The sequence below is a fragment of the Syngnathus floridae genome, chromosome 22 (assembly GCF_059516105.1).
Source record: "Syngnathus floridae isolate MCC-2025c chromosome 22, RoL_Sflo_1.0, whole genome shotgun sequence".
NCBI lineage: Eukaryota > Metazoa > Chordata > Actinopteri > Syngnathiformes > Syngnathidae > Syngnathus > Syngnathus floridae.
The window spans coordinates 5,478,587-5,502,791 of NC_142434.1; the positions used below are offsets into that span (position 1 = coordinate 5,478,587).

At 46.5% G+C, this 24,205-nt stretch overlaps 4 protein-coding genes across 12 annotated transcripts; 1 reads left to right on the forward strand and 3 right to left on the reverse strand.

Annotated features, from left to right (window-relative positions):
- Positions 1-854: 854 nt before the first annotated feature.
- On the reverse strand, positions 855-9,911 carry LOC148379423 (voltage-dependent calcium channel subunit alpha-2/delta-4-like). Of its 2 annotated transcripts, XM_088366886.1 has the most exons (20): positions 9,780-9,911; positions 8,528-8,597; positions 8,319-8,442; positions 8,079-8,220; positions 7,551-7,632; positions 7,211-7,327; positions 7,036-7,095; positions 5,960-6,122; positions 5,763-5,894; positions 5,617-5,677; positions 4,832-4,982; positions 4,692-4,766; positions 3,912-4,001; positions 3,728-3,841; positions 3,574-3,652; positions 2,980-3,113; positions 2,618-2,635; positions 2,288-2,365; positions 2,123-2,203; positions 855-1,604 (listed from the first exon to the last, which is right to left on the reverse strand). In XM_088366886.1, exons 3-20 carry the CDS (start codon positions 8,356-8,358, stop codon positions 1,590-1,592), a joined length of 1,632 nt encoding a protein of 543 aa, XP_088223012.1. In that variant the 5' UTR covers positions 8,359-8,442; positions 8,528-8,597; positions 9,780-9,911; the 3' UTR covers positions 855-1,589. The 2 variants fall into 2 exon arrangements, with proteins under 2 accessions (XP_088223012.1, XP_088223013.1); XM_088366887.1 differs by lacking the exons at positions 2,123-2,203; positions 2,618-2,635 and having other exon boundaries at positions 9,780-9,904.
- Positions 9,912-10,347: 436 nt separating this feature from the next.
- On the reverse strand, positions 10,348-15,913 carry LOC148379424 (hemicentin-2-like). Its single transcript, XM_088366901.1, has 7 exons — positions 15,156-15,913; positions 13,772-14,043; positions 13,136-13,393; positions 12,781-13,041; positions 12,631-12,705; positions 12,457-12,558; positions 10,348-12,352 (listed from the first exon to the last, which is right to left on the reverse strand). Exons 3-6 carry the CDS (start codon positions 13,338-13,340, stop codon positions 12,473-12,475), a joined length of 627 nt encoding a protein of 208 aa, XP_088223027.1. The 5' UTR covers positions 13,341-13,393; positions 13,772-14,043; positions 15,156-15,913; the 3' UTR covers positions 10,348-12,352; positions 12,457-12,472.
- A 49-nt stretch (positions 15,914-15,962) lies between these two features.
- On the reverse strand, positions 15,963-20,891 carry LOC148379425 (uncharacterized). 4 transcript variants are annotated; one of them, XM_088366903.1, is made up of 6 exons: positions 20,084-20,891; positions 19,295-19,455; positions 19,142-19,195; positions 18,511-18,595; positions 18,346-18,433; positions 15,963-18,212 (listed from the first exon to the last, which is right to left on the reverse strand). In XM_088366903.1, the coding sequence occupies exons 3-6, from the start codon at positions 19,150-19,152 to the stop codon at positions 18,088-18,090; spliced, it is 309 nt and encodes a 102-aa protein (XP_088223029.1). In that variant the 5' UTR covers positions 19,153-19,195; positions 19,295-19,455; positions 20,084-20,891; the 3' UTR covers positions 15,963-18,087. The 4 variants fall into 4 exon arrangements, 3 of the variants coding, with proteins under 3 accessions (XP_088223029.1, XP_088223028.1, XP_088223030.1); XM_088366902.1 differs by having other exon boundaries at positions 19,142-19,455; XM_088366904.1 differs by lacking the exon at positions 19,142-19,195 and having other exon boundaries at positions 20,084-20,889.
- A 183-nt stretch (positions 20,892-21,074) lies between these two features.
- On the forward strand, positions 21,075-24,204 carry napepld (N-acyl phosphatidylethanolamine phospholipase D). 5 transcript variants are annotated; one of them, XM_088366889.1, is made up of 11 exons: positions 21,118-21,215; positions 21,716-21,882; positions 22,109-22,184; positions 22,246-22,356; positions 22,425-22,565; positions 22,651-22,887; positions 22,959-23,062; positions 23,128-23,293; positions 23,354-23,502; positions 23,569-23,683; positions 23,789-24,204. In XM_088366889.1, exons 2-11 carry the CDS (start codon positions 21,794-21,796, stop codon positions 23,918-23,920), a joined length of 1,320 nt encoding a protein of 439 aa, XP_088223015.1. In that variant the 5' UTR covers positions 21,118-21,215; positions 21,716-21,793; the 3' UTR covers positions 23,921-24,204. The 5 variants fall into 5 exon arrangements, with proteins under 5 accessions (XP_088223016.1, XP_088223015.1, XP_088223014.1 ...); XM_088366890.1 differs by lacking the exon at positions 21,716-21,882 and having other exon boundaries at positions 21,075-21,215; XM_088366888.1 differs by lacking the exon at positions 21,118-21,215 and having other exon boundaries at positions 21,779-21,882; positions 22,663-22,887.
- The last annotated feature ends 1 nt before the right edge of the window (position 24,205 follows it).

Genomic DNA, 24,205 nt, shown 5'->3' on the forward strand with positions numbered 1-24,205 from the left:
CGCACACACACGCACACACGCGCACACACGCGCACACACGCACGCGCACGCACGCGCACGCACACGCACGCACACGCACGCACACACACACGCACACACACACACACACACACACACACACACACACACACACACACAAAATGCGCATTCGTATCGTCTCACAGGCAAGCAGGGGAGCCCGCCCTCCCGTGGATTTTAACAAACTCTTTAACCTTCCTATTGTGTAAGGAAAACTTATTTTTGCCTTTTTCTCAAGGTAGATATAAATCCTATCTTTTCATGGATAAAGAAGCCAAACCAGCTAAACAAGAGTTAAGAAAAACACCACAGATGGCAGCAGAAAGCTAACACATTAGGAAGGTTAATTAGGAGGCCCCACGACACCTCAGCGGGATTTAACCTCTCCAAAATACCTGTACTTCTTTACAAAACAGAGGAGTCCGCCCTCCCGTGGAATTTAACTGACGTTTACGTCAGGGGACCCCACCATCCCATGCAGAATTTAACTGTTTCTAATTGCACTTGATAGAAACTAGAATTGTCAAGGTTTCAAGTGACTTCTTGCCACTACACTTTCATTCCTTTTACCAGAATCAATATTCATACTCACAGTCTGCTGGGCCTTTCCCCGGATGTTCTCGTCAACCACTCCGGCGTCCAACCGACTGATCGAGACAGCCCCGTGAAAACGGTTTCTCTATCCATATGCCTTGGCCAAGGACTTCTCCTGCGCCGAAAAGTCAGCTGGAGCCCCGAAATAGTCCTATTGAGATTCCGGAACGAGCCCCCAAAAATCTGTCAGGTTCAAAATCAGCAAAAGGATCAGGATCAGACAAAACCAGTGAGGCAGAATATTGAGTCTTTTCTCGCGAGGAGTGCATCCAGACTTACAGCAATCCGAATACACTAAAGGTCTGTTTACACCCCCCACTCTTTTTATTTAGGAATGCCCTCCCTACCCACAATGTGAGACTAGCCCCTAAGGTGGGGGAAAGCGCGGGCTTTGTCTCATGAGAGAAGAAACAAGATTCTATGTGAAAAAGAAGTTGCAGACAGGATGCCATGAGAAATAAAAAGAGTGCAAGGACAAACTGCTATGTGAAATAAGAAGTCACAGACATCAACAAAATAGTTTGGGCTATCAACAGCTTTCTTGGATTCCCAGAGATGTAGAAGGTCAGGAAGCTCCAGCCAGCATCGTATGACTTGTTGTGGACTGGTGGACGTCTGCAAGGCGAAACAGCAAGCATACTGTGCGATAATTTTATTAATAAGTACTCATTAGGGAACGCATGATAACACACACACACACACACACACACATATATATATATATATATATATAGAGAGAGAGAGAGAGAGAGAGAGAGAGAGAGAGAGAGACAGAGAGAGAGAGAGAGAGAGAGAGAGAGAGAGAGAGAGAGAGAGAGAGAGAGAGAGAGAGAGAGAGAGAGAGATACACAATTTATCTAACCCTGCCCTCTACAGGTTTCAAATGCTATTGCAATTATTCATTTCAAGAGATGATGTCCTACCTCCAGCAATGGCGGTCTTCTTGCCCACAGTCACAGTGATGGCAGTGGTTGAGATCACGATCCTCCCAGCTGGAATATGAACAGCACACAATGAGCGAGTGATCAATCGTCATTATATTAGGAACACAATCCAATCCAACGTACCAATGCAAAACAAATCAGCAACTACAAAGTTGTGTTGTGTTGCTTGTGTACCTAATATTGTGGCTTTGCAAACATGCACACATGCAGGTCTTTTTTTATTTGAGGTTTTCATTCAAAAATGTGTCAACGACTAAAATTAATAACGAAAATTTGGGAAACATAGAAAGGATGTCGGGGAATGGTTTGAGGACACCCAAGCGGCAGCATGCCAAGTCACAGTTTTTCTCTACCATCCTCCTCCCCCTGTACTCCCCCTCCCTCCTCCGATTGCTGTGCCGTCTCCTCCACGCTCAAGGTGGCGCTATAGTCCGCCTCAAAGTCCCTGAATACGTCTAAACACAACAAACGACATGTCGGGACACTTTGGTCGAAAAAAATTTGAGACAAAACTTATTTAATTTTGTAAATAAAAGAAAAAACGTGTAAAATCTGAGAGGTTTAACCTTGTATCTCGGAGCTAATCTCATCAGTTCTTTCAGGGCCACGTCAGTTCCGACAACTCCAAGCAAAATTCCATGAGACAACTACATAACACGTAAAGAAAAGTACACACTTTTTTTTTTTTTCCAATAATGCTGAGATGTTGAAATAGAAATCTGAATCTTTACCGTCTCCTTTTTCTTGCTGAAAACAGGCATTGCAACCGAAGTCATCAGAAGCAAACTCTGGGCTTGACTGTCGAATAGCTGTGAAAGTTAAAACCATTAGCTGATACTTGCTAAGAATTGCTAAAAAAAAAAAAAAAAAAATCCTTCAAGATTGACCTGAGAAAATAAAATGTAAAAGCAGTGTCTTGTTTTGTTGTTTTTACTAAGATGAAATCAGTTAAGACTAAACTAAAAACGAGCTAGGTTGATATTCACTAGCTAACAAACGGATGGGTACGATTAGCCAAAATGCTAGGCTAAGCTAAAATGCTGGTTTACATGTTTGATTACCTCTTTAGTGGTGGGCAACTGGTATGAAAAGAAAATCACAAATGTGAGAAACATTGCATTAAACAGCTAATAGCGATGCTAACCTTAAGGTATGTACTGCGTATTCTTTTGAACTAATTGATATTATTACAGCTCAAGTCTTTTTATTGATTACTTTTTTTTAAATTAACCCCAAATATTCATTGAAAAATATCGATAATAATTTCATGTTCTTTATGAGGGACCAGTGGAAATGTGGAAACAAAATCCCAGAAAAATCAGAAAATGGTGAAAAGTCCATTATCTAGTATCATTTTTTGGGGGGGTTCAGCACCTCCTCTAGCGCCGCCAATGCATGGTTATTTGATATGGCAAAAACCTACCACACTGTCCATGTAGGCCTCCGTCCAGATGATGTCATGGTCATGGTTGATGACCATGGGCCGGCTGAGAACGTGCAGGTACTCCATGACGTTTTCCTGGACGTCAGCTAGCGTCGAAATGTGCGTGTAATAACCTGCGACGCACACGAGGATTTACATTCAAGTATCAAGTTTTTGTATCCAGTCCTGTTTTGTCATCCAATTAGATGTGCCGAATGCACTGATCGGACATCGGAAACAATCCCAAAAAGCTGAGCTGTTCTTGTCTTTTTTTTTGGTGAAACACAATGACAGCAATGGAATACCTTTTTGTCTTTTTTTTAAGATCCTAGACACAATTGAGAGCTAAACCTAAATTCGAATAGATGCTTTCATGAAGGCAACAGAAGGGAGCACATCTGTTAGCCTGTGCTGGCCCGCTCGAGTGTTTACAGTCTAAGTGTTCTGATCATCTGCTATTTAACCAGAGATTTTTCATGTACTGCCAGCCGGGAATAAAGTGATTATCTTCCACTGCATAATCCCGTGTCATTTGCGAGAGGGCGGCACAAGTTTTATCATTCACCTCTGGAATTACTCATTTATTTTCCTTACCCTTATTATTGCAGGCAATCCATTTGACATTTTCAGCAAATGTCATTTCCCGTCCTATGAGATAAGTGAATACTCGAACCTGGGGTGACAGCAAATCACAGATACAAGTTCAACGATATGATTTTATTTCGTGTGCTCATACGTGCGTCATCACCCGTCGTTCTGGCCAGTTGAACTCTTGAAAAACCTCCTGGAAGTCTTCCATAGCGCCGTCTGTTATCAGCATGATGGCCTGGTTGCACAGGCTGCCCTGGCCCAGTGCCGCAGCCTTGATAACACGCGCGCACACACATTTTCATCTTCAATTCAGCGTCTCCGTTTTTGCATTCAACGCCAACCTCATTGAGGATCCTGAACGACTCCTTCATGGCATTTTTCACTTTGCCTTCTCCTTTGACGTGCAGCTCGCTGGTCAGTAACTTGAAGTGCTGCGCAGAGAACACAAAACATTGTTTTGGGAGTTGTAAGAAAAAAAAAAAGAAAAAAATGTTGGGGAAGCGGTGACTGGAGATGCAAAGCATGTTTCTGCGCGACGGTGAAAAGGGCACAGGAGGGATTAGCGTGGCTCCCTGGCACGTTGACTAATTACAACACGGCCACTACAACAGATAATCTGGATTAAACACACTGTAAAACCCAAAATACAAGAAATAACAATGTTTAGTACCTACAATGATGATTCAGATTATTTTTTAATACTTAAAATCATATGATATTATATTATTTGTTTTCCATCTTAATTGTGTGTGTGATGAAATCATGTCAAAATATGTGCTCCACACGTTACAATGCATCCAGCCAATCACACGTCTGCCTGGCTGCTCATGTGACGTGTTTAAAATTGTCAGCAGCTCCTCGACCTCACCTGATCTCTTATGTTGTGTATATTGGTGCTAGAAAGTAGGGCATGCATCCAGCGCCTAACACACACACACACACACAAATGGTCACTCACACATGGTCGGGCTTTGCGGAATAATAAGAACAGGAGAGCAGATGAGAGGAAACAACAACGTAATGTAGGACAAGTAGAAAACAAAGAGGATCATGCCAGACAGGAACTTGTTCTAACCCTTACCATGAACGCTAAATTCATTAATTACTTTATTCCTTCTTACCTCTCTGTTATCTAGATCGGCTTGGACCAGAATTCCCTTGAAGCACGGTTCCAAGTATCGAACGTAGTCGCTATACTGTAGCAGGAACGACTATTAAAATTGTACAAACCGTATTTTACGGGCAAAAAAAAAAATCTTACAGCTATGATGTTGACAAAATCATTCTCTCCCAGTGTGTCCAACAATGTGTTGATGGTGTGCTTAGCTATAGTGAGCCTGAGCCCCTTCATGCTGCCGCTCACATCCACCACAATGACCACATCTTTCGGGGAAGTGGCCGCCTGGATATACCTGAAAAACAAACAGGATGCCAAACACGTATTAAAAAAATAATAAGCGCCGAAATGCAAACATGCAGACAAAGTTCACCCACTCATTTCCGCCCCTTATCTCTTTATTGTCATCCGGTTTAATTACAAGGTCATGTACATGAAGGAGATTTGTCCCCCGGGGCAGCTGCTACTTTCCAGATCCATAATCTGTTTGTTTGATTTACGACTTCCTGAAGGTTCAGTCCGAGGAACCGGACGACGTAGACAGTGTTTCACCTCGACGAAATCAGATTTCCAGATAATGGATTTGTTGATACAATATTTTGGTCTTCTATCACTAAGAACATTTATCATTATTGTGGGTTGTTAGGGTTAGTTGTTGTTTTTTTTTTTTTAATGCAACTTAAAACTAATCAAATGTGCTTATCCTACCACTTAATTTTTGTTTTAAATATTTTTTTTTCATGTTGGTGGCAGTAATCGTATAATTTTCTTTTCAAATTATGAGAAAATTAATTGGAACGCGAAACAACTTGACAAGTCTAGCATACATTTAGCTGTAGTCGCACTGTAGCAACCTAGTCGTTGCTAAGTGCTAACTAGCAGCCTACCAATGACCTGCGGAAACCATCTCAATCGGAAGATCACCTCACCAGTTTCTGTTTCTGCAATCAAAAGTGACCACCCCATTCTCGTCCGGGATCCACTGGATCCCTGGAGATCGAAAAAAGGGCAAAGCTGTCACCAAACCCCAGGAAATTTGCTACGAGGTCAGACAATGGCCGGAAATGTGTGGTACCCGGGTAGAGCCTGAAGAAGCCTGAGGAGCTTCCAAAGTACTGCCAAGTGAGGGTGGGATCCTTCTGGAAGTTGTCTATGAATACGTCATTGAGAGCCTCGGACATGTAGGCGCCGTTTAAAATATCTGTATCTAGAGTAATAAACGATAGTGACCCTCCGGATTTGTGTCATTTTTGCATTCAGGCTCGCATGTACCTCTGTTGTAGACATTAGTGGGCACTTGAATGTTACTTTGCTGCGTGTTGACTGGCAGTTTGCTGAAGTGTTCGTTCTTTTCCAGCGGGAACTCTCCTCCCAGGGGCAGCGGGTTGCCGTCCTCGTCCGCCATGTTGATCAGCATGGAGTTGTAGTATTCAAACTGGGGGAAAAAAAACAACAACAAAAGGGAATGTGCACTCAACAACCAGGTCATAAGGAAGTATCACCGTATTTTTCAGACTATAAAGTCAGTGAGGACCTCTCCTGGTCCGCGAACACCTGGTCACTGGCAAAGAAAGCTCAGCGCCGCCTGTATTTCCTGCGGAAGCTCAGGCGTGCATGTGCTCCTCAGGCAGTCCTGTCTACATTCTACCGTGGCACCATTGAGAGCGTCCTCACCAGTTGCATCGCTGTCTGGGGTGGTAACTGCACTGAACAGAACTTGAAGGCCCTGCAGCGCATAGTGAATACGGCTGGTAAGATTATTGGTGCTTCGCTCCCCTCCCTGAAGGACATTTACACCTCCCATCTCGCCCGCAAGGCAACCTCGATTGCCAGAGATGTGAGTCACCCGGCTCACTCTTTGTTTGACCTTCTGCCGTCTGGGAAGAGGCACAGGAGCCTGCGCTCCCGCACCACCAGACTCGCCAACAGCTTCTTTCTCCAGGCTGTTAAGGCCCTGAACTCGCTACCCCCTTCTGCGTCGCGTGCGGCACTGTTGCGCTATTTTCGGGAATGTCTGCTGTACGCGCACTTGCTCTTTTTTGTTTTTTTCTTTTTGTGCTCCTCTTAATTATTTATTTATTTATTTATTTATTTATTGTTGTGTTATTTATTCATTATTTATTCAGCACGCTTTTGTTATACTTGTTTACTGTTTGTCTGTTGTGAGCCATGTCTTGTCACCGTGAGATAGGGGGGAACGAAATTTCGGTTTCTTTGTGTGTCTTTGGCATGTGGAGAAATTGACAATAAAGCTGACTTTGACTTTTGACACTTAAATAAAACACAGTTTACAATAGAATGATAATCAGGTCCACTTTAACGAATTAATTAATTCACCAGTTACTTACTTCAAGCGTGTCATTGTACTCGTGGTAGAGATCAGCCTCCTCGGCTGCTTCTGCCAACCTCTGTAATAAATTGTAAAAATAAATATTGCCGCATTGTAACACTTGGCATCATTTCATTCAAATATATTTTTCTAAAAGCACATTATGACGTTTGGTGCATTTGACTTGTCAATACCTTAACAGATTTCATTTTCCTCCCGAGCATCTGCTCCATCTCCTCCGCAAACTTTTTGACCAGCTCCCCTCCGTCCACCTCCTCAATCTTCAACACGCCCTCCACGTCCTTATATTTCTTTCAACACACAGATTACAAACAATAAATGGACGAAAAACAGGACGAGATGAGTCGAGAGTGGCAGACAGATGGCGAGCGCCCGGCCTGCCAGGGCTTCTGACAAGAGCCTAATTACGGACCAACGCACACGTGGACCTAAACGTAAACCAAGTGATGATTTTCTCGACCTCTGGAGTAAATTGGTACAAAAAATAACAAGTATGTTGTTCTGTTGTCTTACTTTTTGTAGCAGTTCAGCTCCAGAGTATTTGGTGGAGAGGGATGCGATCTCTTTCCCGAATGACTCCGCCCACTTCTGCACGCTGAACATAAAATAAACACAATTTGAATGCATTATTTTTGTGGCTATTTGATCTGAAAAGACACAGCATTAAAGGTCATGGCCTCTCGTGTGTGAGGTCACGCTTCACTGACAGAGTAAAAGAGATTCCCGTCAAAGGTGACAGTCAACAGTCAGGTCGCCAAGTTATTTACTGCTCAATCATGTTTTTTGTTTGTTTTTGTAATTCCGCTTTACAAATCCTGCGTGTGATGACCGGACAGGATGCGACAGATGGTTGGGCCAATGGGGAGTCTCCCCCGCACGCTGGTTTTGTTCTAAAAATAAGATTCATTCATGCACATGGATTCATCTGAAATGAGTAGACCAGTTGAAGTCAATAAAGAGAGCACAAGTTGATTTTAGAGTAAAAAAAGAAAAAAAGTGAGTCGGAGTCAGCCCGTTGAACTGCAAGTGCACTCTACTCACGTCTCCGGTGAGATCTTCATCTGGCCATCCGCTGCCAGCCACAGCGAGCTGCACAGGATAATCCACGGGAGCATCGTCGGCCTCGTTCGCCGCGGTCCATTTCTCTGCCACTGTACAGCATCGCCCGCGTTTGCGTCCATTTCTTGTGGATTTCAAAGCGGATTACAAAATAGTCATTCAAACTGGGTAAACTTCTTCTTAGCATAAGCGAGTGAAGAAGTGTTCAAGTTGTCAATTTACCTTCTTTGAGAAGTCTCAAAACAACCAGGATCCAAAACATCAGTTGAGCTCAAGTCCAGAGAGCAACAACAGGCACAAAAGTATCCACAATGTGACACGGGGAGGACCGCCAGAGGTCCCAAACCTGGACGGGAGCAGCAAAAGAGCCATCCATCACATCACCGCTCCGAAAAAATGTTCCTATTAACGAAAACAAAATTCCACAATACACTCGGTGAGGTCACATCCAACCACGAGCAGTCGCAGCGGTCCATCTTTCCGGAAATTTTGTGCTCACATCTGGAGAGGTAAAAATCAATCAATCAATCAATCAATCAATCAATCAATCAATCAATCAATCAATCAATCAATCAATCAATCAATCAATCAGTCAATCACTAAGCAGAGAGATGAAAACAGTCCGGAATGGAGTCTGGGATGGATAGACTGTTGGGACTACCTCACTCGCTTGCTCCTCACAACCAATTTATACGATAATCCAGGCAGGATTAAATCCCTCCCCCCTCCATCCATGCTTCTTTTTCTTCACCCTGTGTCACTCGTAACACCATTTCTCGGAACTACTGTCTTCCCTCGCTCACTTCCATTTCATTCCCTAACTTGGTGATTGGCTGTTTAAAATGAAAACAGGGGAAATGTAGACATTTTAAATTTCAATGCTGCTGTGGATGAGTTCAGAGTCGTGAGGCATCATGTACGACTCTGAGGTTTGATACTGTACAACCAAACCAACTGTTTAACCAAACAGCGACGCTTAACGGATTTATCCAGTACTACAATGTGAATCTCACGCGCACACAAGATTGATCGGTGTCAAAGTGGTTTGACGACTTTGAGATGAATTCACACATGAAGACATCGTGTTAAAACATTTTCATTTATTTTGTTGTCCTGGTGCGTTTGACTGGTTAGTTGTTTTTTAACTTTTTTGTTTTTTGTAAGGAAAATTCCAACAAACCAAGTAGACTTTGAGTTTGAGGTGCATCATGAATTCATTTTAGAGTGGAGTACACGCGTCTAACATCTGCATTAATGCAGGAGATAGTGCAGAGGTTGGATTAACAACATTTAAGAGACTGTGCGCCCACACACACGCGCGGAAACATACACACGAGTAGTGTCGAACAGCTGTGGAGTGAGTATTCCTCCTCCCCCACTGACCGACCCAAATCTGTCATGATGGAGATGGAAATAAACTCTTCCGACGTTTATAAAGACAAAAAGATTTAGCAATCATATTAATAACCAAAACCAAAACGTATCCCACCCAAAAAATACAGTTCTGTATGGAATGAAGACTTAACGAATGAATGATCCTCACGTAGCTGAATTTTACAATAAAGCATCAAAATGCTCAATTGACGCTAGGTTGACTTTTTTTCATTTTGACATTTCAAAAAGCAGCGGCTTGGTGGCGCACTGGTTAGCACGTCCAATTCAACCCGTCCCAACTTTGCTTACCAAAGTGTCATCCATCTTGCCAGAAGTGCCCCAAATGAAGCGGAAGTGCCCTAAATGGAATTGGAAGGGCCCCGGAGAAACCGGAAATCACCTCAAATAAACCGGAAGTGCCTTCACCGGATGTCAACCGAAAAAAAAAAAAAAAAAAAAACACCACCACCACCACCACCATCTTAACTAAAAATTCTGCTCATTCTCGATGGGGCATCTGCTCAAAGTGCACATTTTCCCAATTCAGCCCGTTTCCAATTCATGATTCCAAAAGATAGGTTACTCCCACTCATTCGTTAGGCCTGGCATTCAACATTTGCATCCGTTTCAACTTGGCTGTCAGTTGTAGCATTCCCCAAGAACCTGTTGCGCTTCTTTGCCCTCACACGCAATTTGTACAGCAGTTGTAAACTCGTGCGCCGATTGGCCAAATGTTAACCCAGATTGTGCGCTGACTGGTCAAACGTCAGCCGATGCCTTGGTCCTTCATAGCCTTCAAAGGTTCTCTTGCACGCGCGCGCACGCACGCACGCACGCATGCCCGCCCGCCACAGACAAAAGAAACCAGAGGCGGGTGCAATTTTCATCGCTTTTATTGAACCGAAATCACAACTTCAGACAATTATACATACACGAGCTGCTGGCGGCCCAATCCCCCTCCCTTCCTCCACACTCGCGCGTCATTTCCTGCCCAAGCCCCCCCATCGCCCTCACCTCACCTCACACTTCCTTCCCATCATGCGCCATAAGAAACTCTCAGGTGCCAGCAGTACACATGGATGATCATTTTTACTACAAGATAACAACTTACTACTCTATGAAGAAATGAATCAATCAATGAATAAATAATTAGCAGACGGCGGCGTCTTTGTGAGCGCGGGGCGCCCATCATTTCAACTCATGTAAGAACAAGAGAGAGCTTACGATTGGATTCGGTCGACGGAATCGATAAATGTGTCAATTCAAGTAAGTCGGCCGTGCTACCCGCCGCCTCGAATCCCAAATAAGAACAAAAGATAGCTTACTCTTGTTATTGAAAAGATCTCTGACGATATAGGTTGAATAATTAACAGATCCAATCAAGTGTTTGCGAGCGCCCCTATCATTTCAAATCGTGTAAGGACAAGAGAGAGCTTACTATGAATGATTCAAAGGACTGACTCAATAATCACTGTTCAAATAAACAGCCAGCCTGTTAACTCCAAATAAGCGCAAAAGATAGACTACTATTAACGATTGAATCGATAGGGAATAAATTACAGCTCCAATGAATATATAATAATGTATCATTTCAAATGACGTAAGGTAGCTTTACTTTTGGTAAACGATTCAACCGATTGAATCAATCAATGAAGAACGGACCGATGGAATCGAGCGTGAGCGCTCCTATCGTTTCGAATAAGAACAAGAGATAAGCGTGCTCTGATTCAACGCCTTGAATAAATGATCAAATAAACAGTGTTACGAGCGCGCGTCTGATTCCATAAGGAGTAACAAAAGATATGATTCACTAAATGATGAATGAATCATCAAAGGCAAAAAGATAAATCATGAATGATAAGTCAATGGTGAAATAACCACGATATATAAAGGATGAATGAATCGTGAACGATGAAATGATCATCATCGTGCGCATATTCAATATAGGAGGAGTAATAGATCCAAGAATTCCTCCAGACTGGTTAACAAAAGGTAGCTTACCATGACCAAATGATGGACTCGATCAAAGCATTCAACAGTGCTACACTGACAATAATTGAGCGAGACGATACCAACACGGATAAGAGCTTACTCTCAATAATAGATCAAATGGACAACTGAAAACAAAGTCAACATTGTTAATGAACCGAGATCCCACTAAGATGGATAGATAACAAAAGGTATTATGAATAATACATGCCTAATTGGATCAAAGAAATGGATCTCATGACCTATTTTAGAGGCGAGTTGCTTATTCTGCTTCATTCTCAGAATGCTACGTTGAGACGTTTTTTTCCTTCTTCACAATCAAATTGGGAGTCAGTCCGAATTGTTGGCTTGTCCTTTCGGGTCGTTTGCGCTGACGCGAATGAACGAGGACGGCTGGGCCAATTTGCACGTGATCGATCTCAAGTGGAAAGGTAATATTTGAAGTCTTCCGCCGCGACGGGGGAGCACTTACCTACAGCAAGCGTGCCGTGCCGTGCCGTGCCGTGCCGTGCCCCCCCCCTTTATTTCCAGTGCCAATTCAAACAACAAAGACGACGACAACTAAGCGGCTGAAAATGCAAAGGTGAGCCTGGATCGCTTACTTTTTGACGACACCGATGACGCATTTGCAATCCAAAACATTCGCTCGCAAAACTAAGTCATAATCGTACGTCCATTTGGATCGTGTGGCCGATTCAATGATTGGGAAGATTCAAATGCTGGAGTGAAATCAACGGAACAAGGAAAAAAAAAACAACAAAAAAAGGCTTTGCCTGCCGCTCGCTCCACTCTGGCCGCTCGCTCCGCTCTGGCCTCTCGCTCCACTCTGGCCGCTCGCTCCTCCCGCTCCAAAAAGGCAAAGTCAGTCCCGCCCCCTTCGCACTTCCATCCGACTGAGGAAAAGCAGACAGCCGCCGGTTGGCAATCGCAGAGGAGGAGGAGGAGGAGGAACAACAAAGGAGCGTAAAAAGGAGCAAGGTGCCGGCCGGCAACTCACCCGGCAGCCGCCGTGTCTAAAGCATCCAGCAGAGATGAAGGAGGCTGGTCATCAGCAGCAGAGCGACGGAGCAGGACGCGGCCCGGGCGGCCCCAGGGGTCCCTTCGAGAGCAAAGGTGACGACAATCATTGGCCTGGGCGAGGCAGGGCGGGCAGTGACATGGAAGTACTCACTTTTTCCGTCAGTCCTGATGATGAGGGGGGTCACGGCGATGGTGCCGTTTTGTTCTGCCGCGCAGTCGCCGACCGCTGTCGGAAACAGGGAGTGAGTGACACATTCGCAAACAGGGCTGACGTCAACCCGAGAAATGGCGGCGTACTCACCGCTAACGCTGAGAGTAAAGGCGGGGCTATCGGCCGGTCGACCGCCAAGGTAGCTTACGGCGCGGCAAGTGTATTGAGCGGCGTCCGCCGGTTGAGCCACGCTGATGGTCAACTTCTTGTCAGCGACGTTAACAGTGGTGGGAGATTCGTTCTTCTTCCAAGTGACTGTTTTGGCATCACCGGTGACCTTGCACTCTAAGGTGACGCTGCCGCCTGCACAGGCAGAAGCTTTGCCCTCGATTTTGACACGGGTGATGCGAGCTGTTGGGAAGAGGAAGTGAGGCGGCAAAGTTTTGAGCAAGGGTGCATCGGCTGAATTCCTTTCGTGGCAACAATCCCGCGGCGTGAGAGCTACCTTGGACGGAGACCGGAAATGTTTTAGTGGTTTGGCCCTCCGTGGCCTCGTAGGTCCCCGCGTTGTCTGGCCCCACGTTGAAGAGGCCCATCTCTTTCTTGTCGTTGTTAATGAACTTGATGGCGTCAGTGATCGCTGTCTTCGTCCCGTCAGGTAACTTCTGATGCTTCCAGGTGACAGCGCCGGAAGGAACTCCGGAGTCCATCTTGATGGAGCTCCCCTTCACCACTCGGCATGGTTGGTTTGCGTTGCAGTCGACTGAAAAACCCCAAAAGAGTGCTACATTCACCTCAGTGGTCAAGTCCGAGTGCAGGCGTTAAAAAGCAGCAGACGGTGGGACGCGCCGCCGAGGGCGCGCGCTACCCGATTTTGCTCTGCGCTCCGACAAATGTAGCCCACTAGGCGGCGGCGGCGGCCGCCATGCTATTGGCAAAGGATTTCAGCCGAGGGTAAGAAAAGGAGTTGCCCCGATTTCTTCTGAGAGCAACGTTTGCTTTTCTCCCAGATGGCAAAGTGGCAGGCACGTTTGAATTTCATTCCAAATTGGAACCATTTAAGCCGCCCGCTTTGCACGTGGTGTCTTTCACAAAACGCAACGGTCGCTCAGCGATACGAGCCGATTGTCGTGCAACTTACCGGCCTCGACGAGGATTGAGAACTTGGCGGTGGTGGTGCTGGGGGGGTACCGTAGGTGGCAGTGTACGTGCCGCTGTCCGCAGCGCTCAGGTCGGGCAATCTCAGGATTTTCTTTTTGTCTTGCGGAACTTCATATGTAACGCGAGATGGTAAGTTGGTGGTCTTTCCCGCAAAGGTCCATTCGACAGAATCAGTCGCACTGGCTTTTGAATCCAGTTTGAGATTGCGGCCAGCAATGCAGAATTTCACATGGCCATCCGTGCCATCGCAGTCTGGACAAGCAAGGAACAAAAGAATAATATGAGCGACAGATTTTACAATGGATCGTTTGCTTTTTTGCACTCATTGCCGTGGCAGAACTTTCCTTTCAAACGATTCTCACGGCTACTTGGTAGCCGGCGTACGCCATCAATGGACACAAACCACGTGCGACGCATCAGACGGGGGAAGTACAAACAGCCAAGCCAATCACGTTGATGATGTTGATGATGATGTTTTGCACAGCGACAAAAGCCCAGAAGCAAGCGGCCGACTCCTCGTTTGAGACCTTGCCAATGTCTATGATTCAGTCGAAATGACGTCGTCGCATGGACGACATCTCTCGATGCGGGGAGGAGAGAGCGACTGATTTTGTTTTGGAGGCTCACGAATTGCAATCTATCAATGGAGCCTGTTTTGCCTGTTTGAAACGAATGCAATTCTTCGTCGTCGTCGTCATCATCACAGACTTGACTTGATTCAAGCAATAAATGCAACACGTACTACGTAACTTACTACCCAGCAGGCGGCCTTGTTATTCCATAGAAAGCACTTAGCCGCTTGCTCGCTCTCAAATCACCTCATCTGTACACGGTATCCAGTCAATACTAATGAAGGGACGGACGACAAGTAGCAACAGTTACTCGCACTTTTGTGGGAGCCCTCAAAGCAAGACAATCTTTTCAAGGGAATCCCATCGACGAGCTTGTCTCACTCAACGAGCGCGAGTGACTTGGCACCATATCTGCGTGGTGGCTCAATGAAGTTTCAATCGGTCAATCAATCACTCAATCAATCAACAAGTGCCATTTTATGCCGAGAAGAGGACACTCAAATAAAGGCAATTCACTTCAAAGTGATCAGCGACATTAACTCAGGAGCACATGATAGAAAACGACAAAAACTGGCTCAAACTGGTGGTGGTGCAGAAAGAAAGAAAGAAAGAAAGAAAGAAAGAAAGAAAGAAAGAAAGAAAGAAAGAAAGAAAGAAAGAAAGAAAGAAAGAAAGAAAGAAAGAAACGTGAGAGACGGCGACTGCATCGTACACTCCTCTCTCGTTGGCGACATAAAAACAATGAAGGCTGCTTTGACAATTGACAAAAGTGTCGTGTGAGGAAGCTTTTACCCTCTGACTCGGCCACCCTGGTCAGGGAGAGCAGTAGAAACCACACAAGTGCGGGGCGCAGCCTCATGATGAGCAGTTCGCGGCGGCCGCGGCGGTAGAAACTTCGGCGGACCATCCTCGGGCGCCTTGGGTGATCAACGACTTCGGCTGCGAGACTCTCAGACAGCGAGGCAGGCTGGCAGGCAGGCAGGCAGGCAGGCAGGCAGGCAGGCAGACAGGAACGGCGGCTCCAACTCGTCAAGTGTGACTGACCCACGGACGCGACTAAAGTGTGCCTGCCCTAGCCCGCACCGCACCGCACCGCACCGCACCGCGCGTGACGTCCCGCTGCTTTGACACGTTCAGCCTTCGTCGTCTCAAAGCTTCTGCCCAAGTTGAAGGCTTGCTTGCAAGTTGCCGACCAATCAACTTTATTTCCCTCACCATGCAGTCAAACAAAAAGGAGCAAAGGAATAGGTCAAATGGCCAACATGACGTATGGCGCTGCTGCTTGCTTGAATTGACGCCGTTTCGCTTCTATGTGGAATGGAAAAGTTACCAAGCTGTGTGTCTGTGCTCCGATGGAGCAACTATGTTTGTAGAAATAAATACGATTAATATCATGTTAATAATATAGAAATAATATTTACACATTGCTGTTGCGCCCTCTTCAGTTGAATCGCTGCCCACGACACCACCCGTCACGGAAAGGCAAGCAACTTTGAAGTCACGCGGCATTTGCAATGGAAACCTTTGACTCTCAAGTCATCCTAAAGACACAACGTTCTTTTCCCTCCATCGCTCCCTCCCTCCCTCCCTCCGCGTTGAGCAACCTTCTCCAGACCTTTCACGCCGCAGCCGCTTTGCAGGACAAAGGCAAAGGCAAAGCTGACCCGGCCGAACCAACCAAAGCCCGAAAGCACTTAGCGGCTTGATCTCAAATCAAGCATGAGATCCCACAAGCCCGCCCGAACCCCACAAGCCTTCCGTTTGCATGACGAGGTCACATGCAACACGCGGTGTGACCTCGGGCTGCAGTTCTCCATGGCAAAGTTGCTTCAAACAAACATGTCACACCCAGTTGGTTCTTTATCGGCCAGATTGTCTTTTCTCGGCCATTGGGTTTACACCCCGGGTGTCAAACTCGAGGCCAGGCCCGCCGCGTCATTTTATGTGGCCCGCAAAGACAAATTGTGCATCAAATTTGTGTCATGACTAGAATTGCAAATTGTCGTCGCTTTTAACAATACGAGTTATTTGTCAGTCTATTTTGTAGCTTTTACTGAGGTGCTCGTAGATTTATTTCAAGATTCAAGAGTTTTTTATTCGCCATGTTTGAGCGTGCCAAACAAGGAATTTGACTTTGGTAAATCACAGCCTCTGTTCAACATTTAGGTGACTAACAACAACACTCAGGACATGTGAAAAATGAACGATATTCTCAAACATCCCCTGATCTTAAACTCCCAAGAGGGCAAGGAAACACTCCAAACTCCAGCTCGGAGAAACCTTGAGAAGAGACCACAGATGGGACGGTCCCTCTTCTAGGATGACCAGGCTGCAATGGATGCAGAGAGGACACATAGTACAAAGAGTGTAGACAAAAAAGGTGTGGAAAGCGGGATGTCATTGCACAGTAATGACTCTGAGACTCTAAGAGTGGTGTGAGTTCATCAGAGCGACAGCCTGGGGGAAGAAGCTGTCTCTGTGTCTGCTGGTCTTAGTGTACAGAGCTCTATAACGGCGTCCGGAGGGGAGTAGTTCAAACAGGCTGCAACCTGGGTGCGAAGGGTCTGTTGAGATGTTACTTGCACGTTTCCTGGTCCTGGACAGGTACAAGTCTTGGATAGATGGGAGGTTGATGAACCATGATCTTTTCTGCAGTCCTTATTGTCCGTTGCAGTCTGTGCTTGTCTTGTTTGGAGGCCGATCCAAACCAGACAGTGATGGAGGTGCAGAGGACAGACTTGGATGATGGCAGTGTAGAAGGTCTTCAGCGGCTCCCGCGGCAGGTTGAACTTCTTGAGCTGTCTCAGGAAGTACAGCCTCTGCTGGGCCTTCTTCCGGACAGAGTCCATGTGGCCGGTCCATTCCAGGTCCCGAGAGATTGTGGTTCCCAGGAACTTGAAGGTGTCTGATGAGAGAATAGTATTACTGCGGATAGTGAGGGGTGAAAGTGGTGAAGGGCCTCGCCTGAAGTCCACTGTCATCTCCACGGTCTTGAGCGGGTTCAGGTCCAGGTGGTTTTGGCTGCACCAGTGGACCAGCCGCTCCACCTCCTGTCTGTACGCAGTCTCATCACCCTTCTGGATCAGTCCGATGAGAGTGGTGTCGTCTGCATACTTCGGGAGCTTCGCAGAAGAGTCACTTGCGGAGAAATCGTTGGTGTAGAGGGAGAAGAGCAGTGGGGAGAGGACGCACCCCTGAGGGGCTCCAGTGTTGGTGGTCAGATGTGATGCTCCCCAGCCTCACACGCTGTCTCCTGTTGGTCAGGAAGCTGGTGATCCACTGCACTGACAGGTGGGGGCAGCCACCGCGAGCTGGATGAGCAAGCTCATCAGTTGGAGGATGTCAGGAGCGATGGTGTTGAACGCCGAGCTGAAGTCCGCAAACAGGATCCTGGCGTACTTTCCTGGGGTGTCCAGGTGTTGCAGGATGTAGTGCAGTCCCATGTTGACCGCATCATCCACCGCGCCCTGTTTGCCCGGTAGGCAAACTGGAGGGGGTCCAGCAGGGGGCCCGTGACATCCTTCAGGTGGTTCAGCACTCCTAACCTCTCGAAAGATTTCACGAGCACAGAGGTCAGTGCAACAGGTCTATAGTCATTCAGACCTGTGATGGCGGGCTTCTTGGCTGGCCACTGGAACGTTGGTGGAGCTCTTGAAGCACGAGGGCACCTCACGCAGCTCCAGGGAACGGTTGAAGATCCGTGTCAAAGGTGGGCGCCAGCTGCTCAGCGCAGACTTTCAAGCAGGAAGGTGACACGCCGTCTGGGCCCGGTGGGTGCCTTCCTGATCTTTTGTCTCCGGAACATCTGGCGCACTTCCTCCTCGCGGATCTGGAGTGCGGGCGCGGCCTCTGCAAGAGAGAGAGAGTCGGTGACCACGGTGATGGAGGTGTGGACAGAGCAGTTGTGGGGGGAGGGGAGTATGTAGATTGTGCTGCAGGAGGTCCCGTTGTGTGGGAGGACCGATCAAACCTGCAGTCGAACCTGTTGAGCTGGCTAGCGAGCCTTGGGCTCTCCACAGGACGGGGGGTTCGTTTCTTGAAGCCCGTGATGCTCTGCAGGCCTTTCCACACTGTGGAGGGATCAGGATTGGCAGAGAGGTGTCTCTCCAGGCTCTCCCCGTAACACCTCCTGGCTGACTTTCCTGACCTCTCGGTTCAGTGTGTTTGTGGTCTGCTTGAACAGGTCCCGGTCGCCGCTCCTGTAGGCCTCCTCCTTGACTTTGCGCAGCCTCCTAAGGTTCGGTGTAAACCAAGGTTTGTCGTTGTTGTACGTGCAGAAGGTTTGGGTCGAGAGTCATGATGGCCCTCCGAAAGAAGCTGTGACTCCAATGCGCCCCGCCAAAAAAACGGGTTTGACAACACTGGTTTACACGTTGAGGTCAACGTCCGTCCGTCCGTCCGTCCGTCCGTCCGTCCGTCCTGCTCGCAAAAAGAAGTGGGGTGCAGTACAAGATGTCTCCACCAGAAGGCACCGCCAACCCTCCGTAGGTTCGCTCACTTGACTCAATGTTCGTCGTCATTCATTCTCGCCGCCAAGGAAACAAACAGTTGATCAAGCAAAAAAATCAACACGGCGCACACGAGAGATGATTTGTTTTCTTTTGTTTTGTTTTGTTTTGTCTTTTGAACATCATTCAGCGTTAAAGGTTTCAATCACCGGAAACATTTCAACAAACCCAAGTTCAAATTCTTCAAATTCAAACAAGAAAACATCTGAAACGATCTTGAAATATAGCAACTGATAATGAAGAAGAGAAAAGGCCCAAAATTGGACTCACACTTGGATCATGGTTATTTCCCAAATGAATCATGGTTTCCCGTTGGAATGCTCACTGTTTTTTGGGCCACCGTCAAAAGGAAGCAAATAATCATTGACAATGACTGTGGTCAAAGTTGTGCAATGTTTTAAACAGAAACAAAGGAGTACGTACATTCGCCAAATCACGAGTGGGGTCAGGGGAAGCCGTTAGAGGAAGGAGCAAACTGGAGTAGCTTGACTTTGAGCCCCTGGAGCCTGGTCAGGATTGCCAGTGACTCTTGAAGGCATGTGCAAAAAGCAGCCGTTTCTTGCTCAATCTTCAACTGTTGTTCACTAAATGGAAGGGCAAGAAGAGAAAAGAAAAGCTAAATCACAACAAGATCACTAGTATGACCGACCGACCGACCGAAAGACCGACCGAAAGACCGACCGAAAGCCAAGCCAGGCCAGGCCAGGCCAGATCACTGGCAAGACAGTTGGCGATGACTGCTGATGTTTTGCTTTAAATCCATGAGAATGTGCAAAAAGTGTGCGCAAATGGAGCTCGTGCGCCGCCCATTGGCCAAAAGGAATCAAAGGGTGTGCTTATTACTCCCAAAGCCAATGGCCTTCACGCGAATCAAATTGACTCGCCCTGTATCGTCGCGTCCAGGCCTACGGCGGCTGATGGCTAGGACGTATGCCTTTGCGCTTCACATGCGTCAATAAGCAGGCGGCGGAGAGTTCTGTCGCTGCTGATGCTACCAATGAGAAGATACTACTTGCAGCTTTGTTTGATTTCCTCGACACTGTGAAGTACTCTGAACGCGACTCGAAGCTTTCTGGCATTTAGGCACACTCCATTTCTTTTGAGCTTGCAGCCAGATTGCACACCTTTATTCCAACTCTCTCTGACCAATACATGTCGACTTCTTCTTAGCACAAGCGAGTGAAGGACTGTTCAAGTTGTCAACTTGTTTACCTTCTTTGAGAAGTCTCAAAACAACCGGGACCCAAAACATCAGTTGAGCTCAAGTCCGGAGAGCCACCATAGCCACAAAAGAAGCCACGCTGTGGCACGGAGAGGACCGCCAGTGGTCCCAAACCTGGACAGGAGCAGCAAAAGAGCCATCCATCACATCACCGCTCCAAAACAAATGTTCCTATGAACGAAAACAAAATTCCATAATACATTCGGTGAGGTCACATCCGACCACGAATAGTCGCAGTAGTCCATCTTTCCAGGACTTTTGTGCTCACATCTAGAGGGGTCAAAAATAAAAATCACTGAACAGAGAGATGAAAACGGTCCAGAATGGAGTCTGGGATGGATGGGCTGTTGAGATTTCCTCACTCGCTTGCTCCTCACGAGCAATTGATACGATAATCCAGACGGGATTAAATCCCTCCCCCTCTCCATCCATGCTTCTTTCTCTTCACCCCGTGTCACTCGTAACACAATTTCTCGGAACTACTGTCTTCCCTCGCTCACTTGTATTTCATTTCCTAATTTGGTGTTTACCTGTTTAAAATTAAAATAAATTGAGGAATTTTTGGCATTTTACAATTCAAGGCAGCTGTGGATGAGTCCAGAGTCGTGAGGGAGCTACAATTTAAACAACAGCGACACTTGGATTTATTCAGTACTACAAGATGAATCTCAACCAACATTGATCAGTGTCAATCTGGTTTGACGACTTTGCGATTAATGAACGCATAAATACGTCAAGTCGTGTGAAAACATTTTCATTTCATTTTTTATACTGAGTTGCCTGACTGGTTCGTTTTTTTTTTGTCAGGAAAACAGTGCATTCCAAACAAACCAAATCGAGTTTGCATTTGAGGTGCATCATTATTTTTTTTTTTAGAGAGAACAATTATGGATCATAAAAATGCTATATAAGTGCTGAACAAGTTTGATTTTTGATTTTTATATTTCAAAAAGCGTATAACAATCTAGTGATAGTTTGCCGGTTTGCTGAGTTGTCATGTGACTCAGTGACGTTCAGGTGACGTCACCAATCCGCTCTATAGACCAATGCCTTTCAGGCTTATTGCCTTCCGCCTTCACTCTACTCAAATCAAGACTTTCCCGTTGAGCGACATCTTTGACGGTATTTCCTTTCTTACCTTACAAAAAACAACTCTTAAACCTTTGCAATTTGCACTATAAACCCTGCATTCTGCATTTTAGATCGTAGTCGTACGGTTGTTTGGCTAACATGTTAGCTCGCTAACTGTTGCGTTCACAGTTCAGGTAAATTGTACGACACCTGCGTTTCTGTCGTGATCTATCGAAAGGAATGCTGCTTGAGTTCATTCCTGAATTGGTTTTTTAAGGCTTGTGCTACAAGCTGGAAATGTCGTATTTTTTAAAATAAAACGTTTGATTTGGTAATGCACCACGCGAATATATATATATATTTCTATTTATAAACTTCACATTAACACGTTAGCGGGTGCACAGAATGACACCATGTGATTGAGCTTATAAATAAACTCAAATTGTTTTGTTTATTGCCGAGTGTGGCAGGTCTACGCGTTTGCTTTTATTGTGGCTTTATTAAGACAGAATACAGGCTATACACACATTTGTTTTGGTTCTCAACCACAGGCCTCCATTGTTGTCGCAGCGTCTGCGGGAGACACACAAATATACACGGGCTAGTGAACGCACCAGCAGTAAAAGAGGATGCCCCGCATCAAATTGAATGGACCTTCTATCCTCTCGGTCAATGTTGGAAAACATTTAAGACATCTTTACGTCCAATTATCCTTGAAGTAAACATTGACATGGATTGGCATGCACATCCTGCTGTGCTAACATCCTGCTTATCTTTCACTTTCATTCGTTTGAATACGCTGCACTTCACGATGATTATATCTCGCATGCAAACTACTCAACCTTCCCCTGCAGTTTAATAGGTGGAAAACTTTTAAACTACCTTGAAGTTTATCAAAGAAACAGTGTAAAAAAAAAAAAAAAGTGATTTTGTGCCCTTGCCAGATGTGGAGGTGAGTCCATGGAAAATCCATCATCTTCAGAGAGAGGAGCCCCGGAGGAGGGAGAAGGCTCACAGGAGGTAAGAAGAAACCAACCACAATGTCAAACACGAGGACAATGTTGTTTGTCTTCATTGGCAGGATCGTGTCCGCCTGAGAGGGGCCGAGGGCGGAGGGGTGGGTCCTCATCCCGCAGCTTCGAGGGGGAGCAGCTCGTCTCGTAAAAGTTTCCGGCTAGACTACCGCCTGGAGGTCATCAATAGTTCACATTACCAAAAGCACCCAGCAAATAAAATAAATGGGTTCTTTTTTTGTTATAGGAGGAGGTGACAAGTTCCTGTCGAGACAAACATGGCCGCTTTACTAACCCGTGGTCGACCTGGCGGTTCCCCTCCTACACCATGCTGTTCCGCTTCTTGTTGCTCGACCAGGACCACAGCAACGTCCCGACTAATAAAGAGGTACGGGATGCCGAGTAAGCGCTTCCTGTTGGAGATTAAAAAAAAAAAAAAAAAAAAAAAAAATCCTTCCTAGTTGATGTTGCAGTCATCTTCCCAGGCCCTTGACAGTGAGCTGCCAGTATTGGAGCCGTATTTTGTCTGCAACCCGGACCTCTCTCCATACGGTCCGGGACTGAGGGTCACTTGGCTTGGGCATGCCTCAGTTCTGGTGGAAATGGATGGGTTGAACATTCTGACGGATCCCATTTTCAGCCAGAGGGCGTCACCGTTCCAGTTTGTGGGTCCAAAACGATACAGAGGGCCTCCGTGTAGCGTGCAACAGGTGTGTCATCTTGAAAGGTTAAGCCCAAAATGCCGCAGTGAGTTTCTTTTCAACTGGGCTTGATTCTGCAGTTGCCCCGGATTGACGCTGTGGTCATCAGTCATTCCCACTACGATCACCTAGATGCCGGAACGGTGGCCAGCCTCAACGCGCGCTTCGGGGCAGAGTTACGCTGGTATGTGCGCTGTGTTTTTTTTTTTTTTTTTTTTAAACCGTACCTAATTTGGTCACATCTCGCAGGTTCGTGCCCTTGGGCTTGATGGACTGGCTGACCAAGGCGGGCTGCGAGAACGTGATCGAGCTGGACTGGTGGGAGGAGAATTGCGTCCCGAGTCACGACGATGTTATCTTCGTGTGCACGCCAGCTCAGCACTGGAGCAAACGCACCGCAGTGGACAACAACAAGGTGCTTCGCCCCCCCCTCCCTTACTTCTTTTGACTTGACATGACCATCCTCCATTTTCAGTCATTATGGTCCAGCTGGACTGTTCTAGGTCCAGACCACCGCTTCTTCTTCGCCGGCGATACGGGCTACTGCTCAGTTTTTAGGGAGATAGGGCGACGTTTTGGACCTTTTGACCTGGCGGCGATCCCCATAGGAGCGTACCTGCCGAGGTCATCCCATCTCTTTTCTCACCTCAAGCGTGTTCCGACTTGTTAAATTCACATGTACCTTTGCAGGGATGTGATGAAAGGCCAGCACGTTGACCCAAAGGAGGCGGTTCAGATCCATATGGACCTTGGAGCCAAACACTCGCTGGCTATCCACTGGGGAACTTTTGCTCTGGCTTACGAGGTAATCTAAAATGGTGGTTTCAGTGTGTTAAAAGGTTGAAGCATCATTACTAAGCAAAAGGGTCTTTGAACCAAACCTGGTCTGAAGCTACTTGTGTCCACTCAGCCCTATTTGGATCCGCCGCGCCTTCTCCAGGAATCTCTGAAGGAGAACTCCCTGGAACCGGAATCCTTCTTCACCTTGAAGCACGGAGAGTCTCGTCTCCTGACATCGCGCGGCCGAGACGTCTTCAGTTGATCCCCGACTGGCCTGTAGCAGTATCGAAAATAGCAAAAGCATACTTTCTGTATGAAGAAAATATATTGTTGTAGCCTGGAAATGACTTCCTATGAAAAGCTCAGCTGGGTTCAGCTTCACATGAATGTTTTTGTCATTCCTACTTTTTCCACTTTCTCCCATCTTAGAATAAACGAGGGTGTGGCATTAATATTTACAATTTTAGTATTATGTGTTTGTAATTACACTTGAATGTTATTTTTATGCTTTAGAGGCGTATGTAAAATAAAACTGCTTTAACGGTTC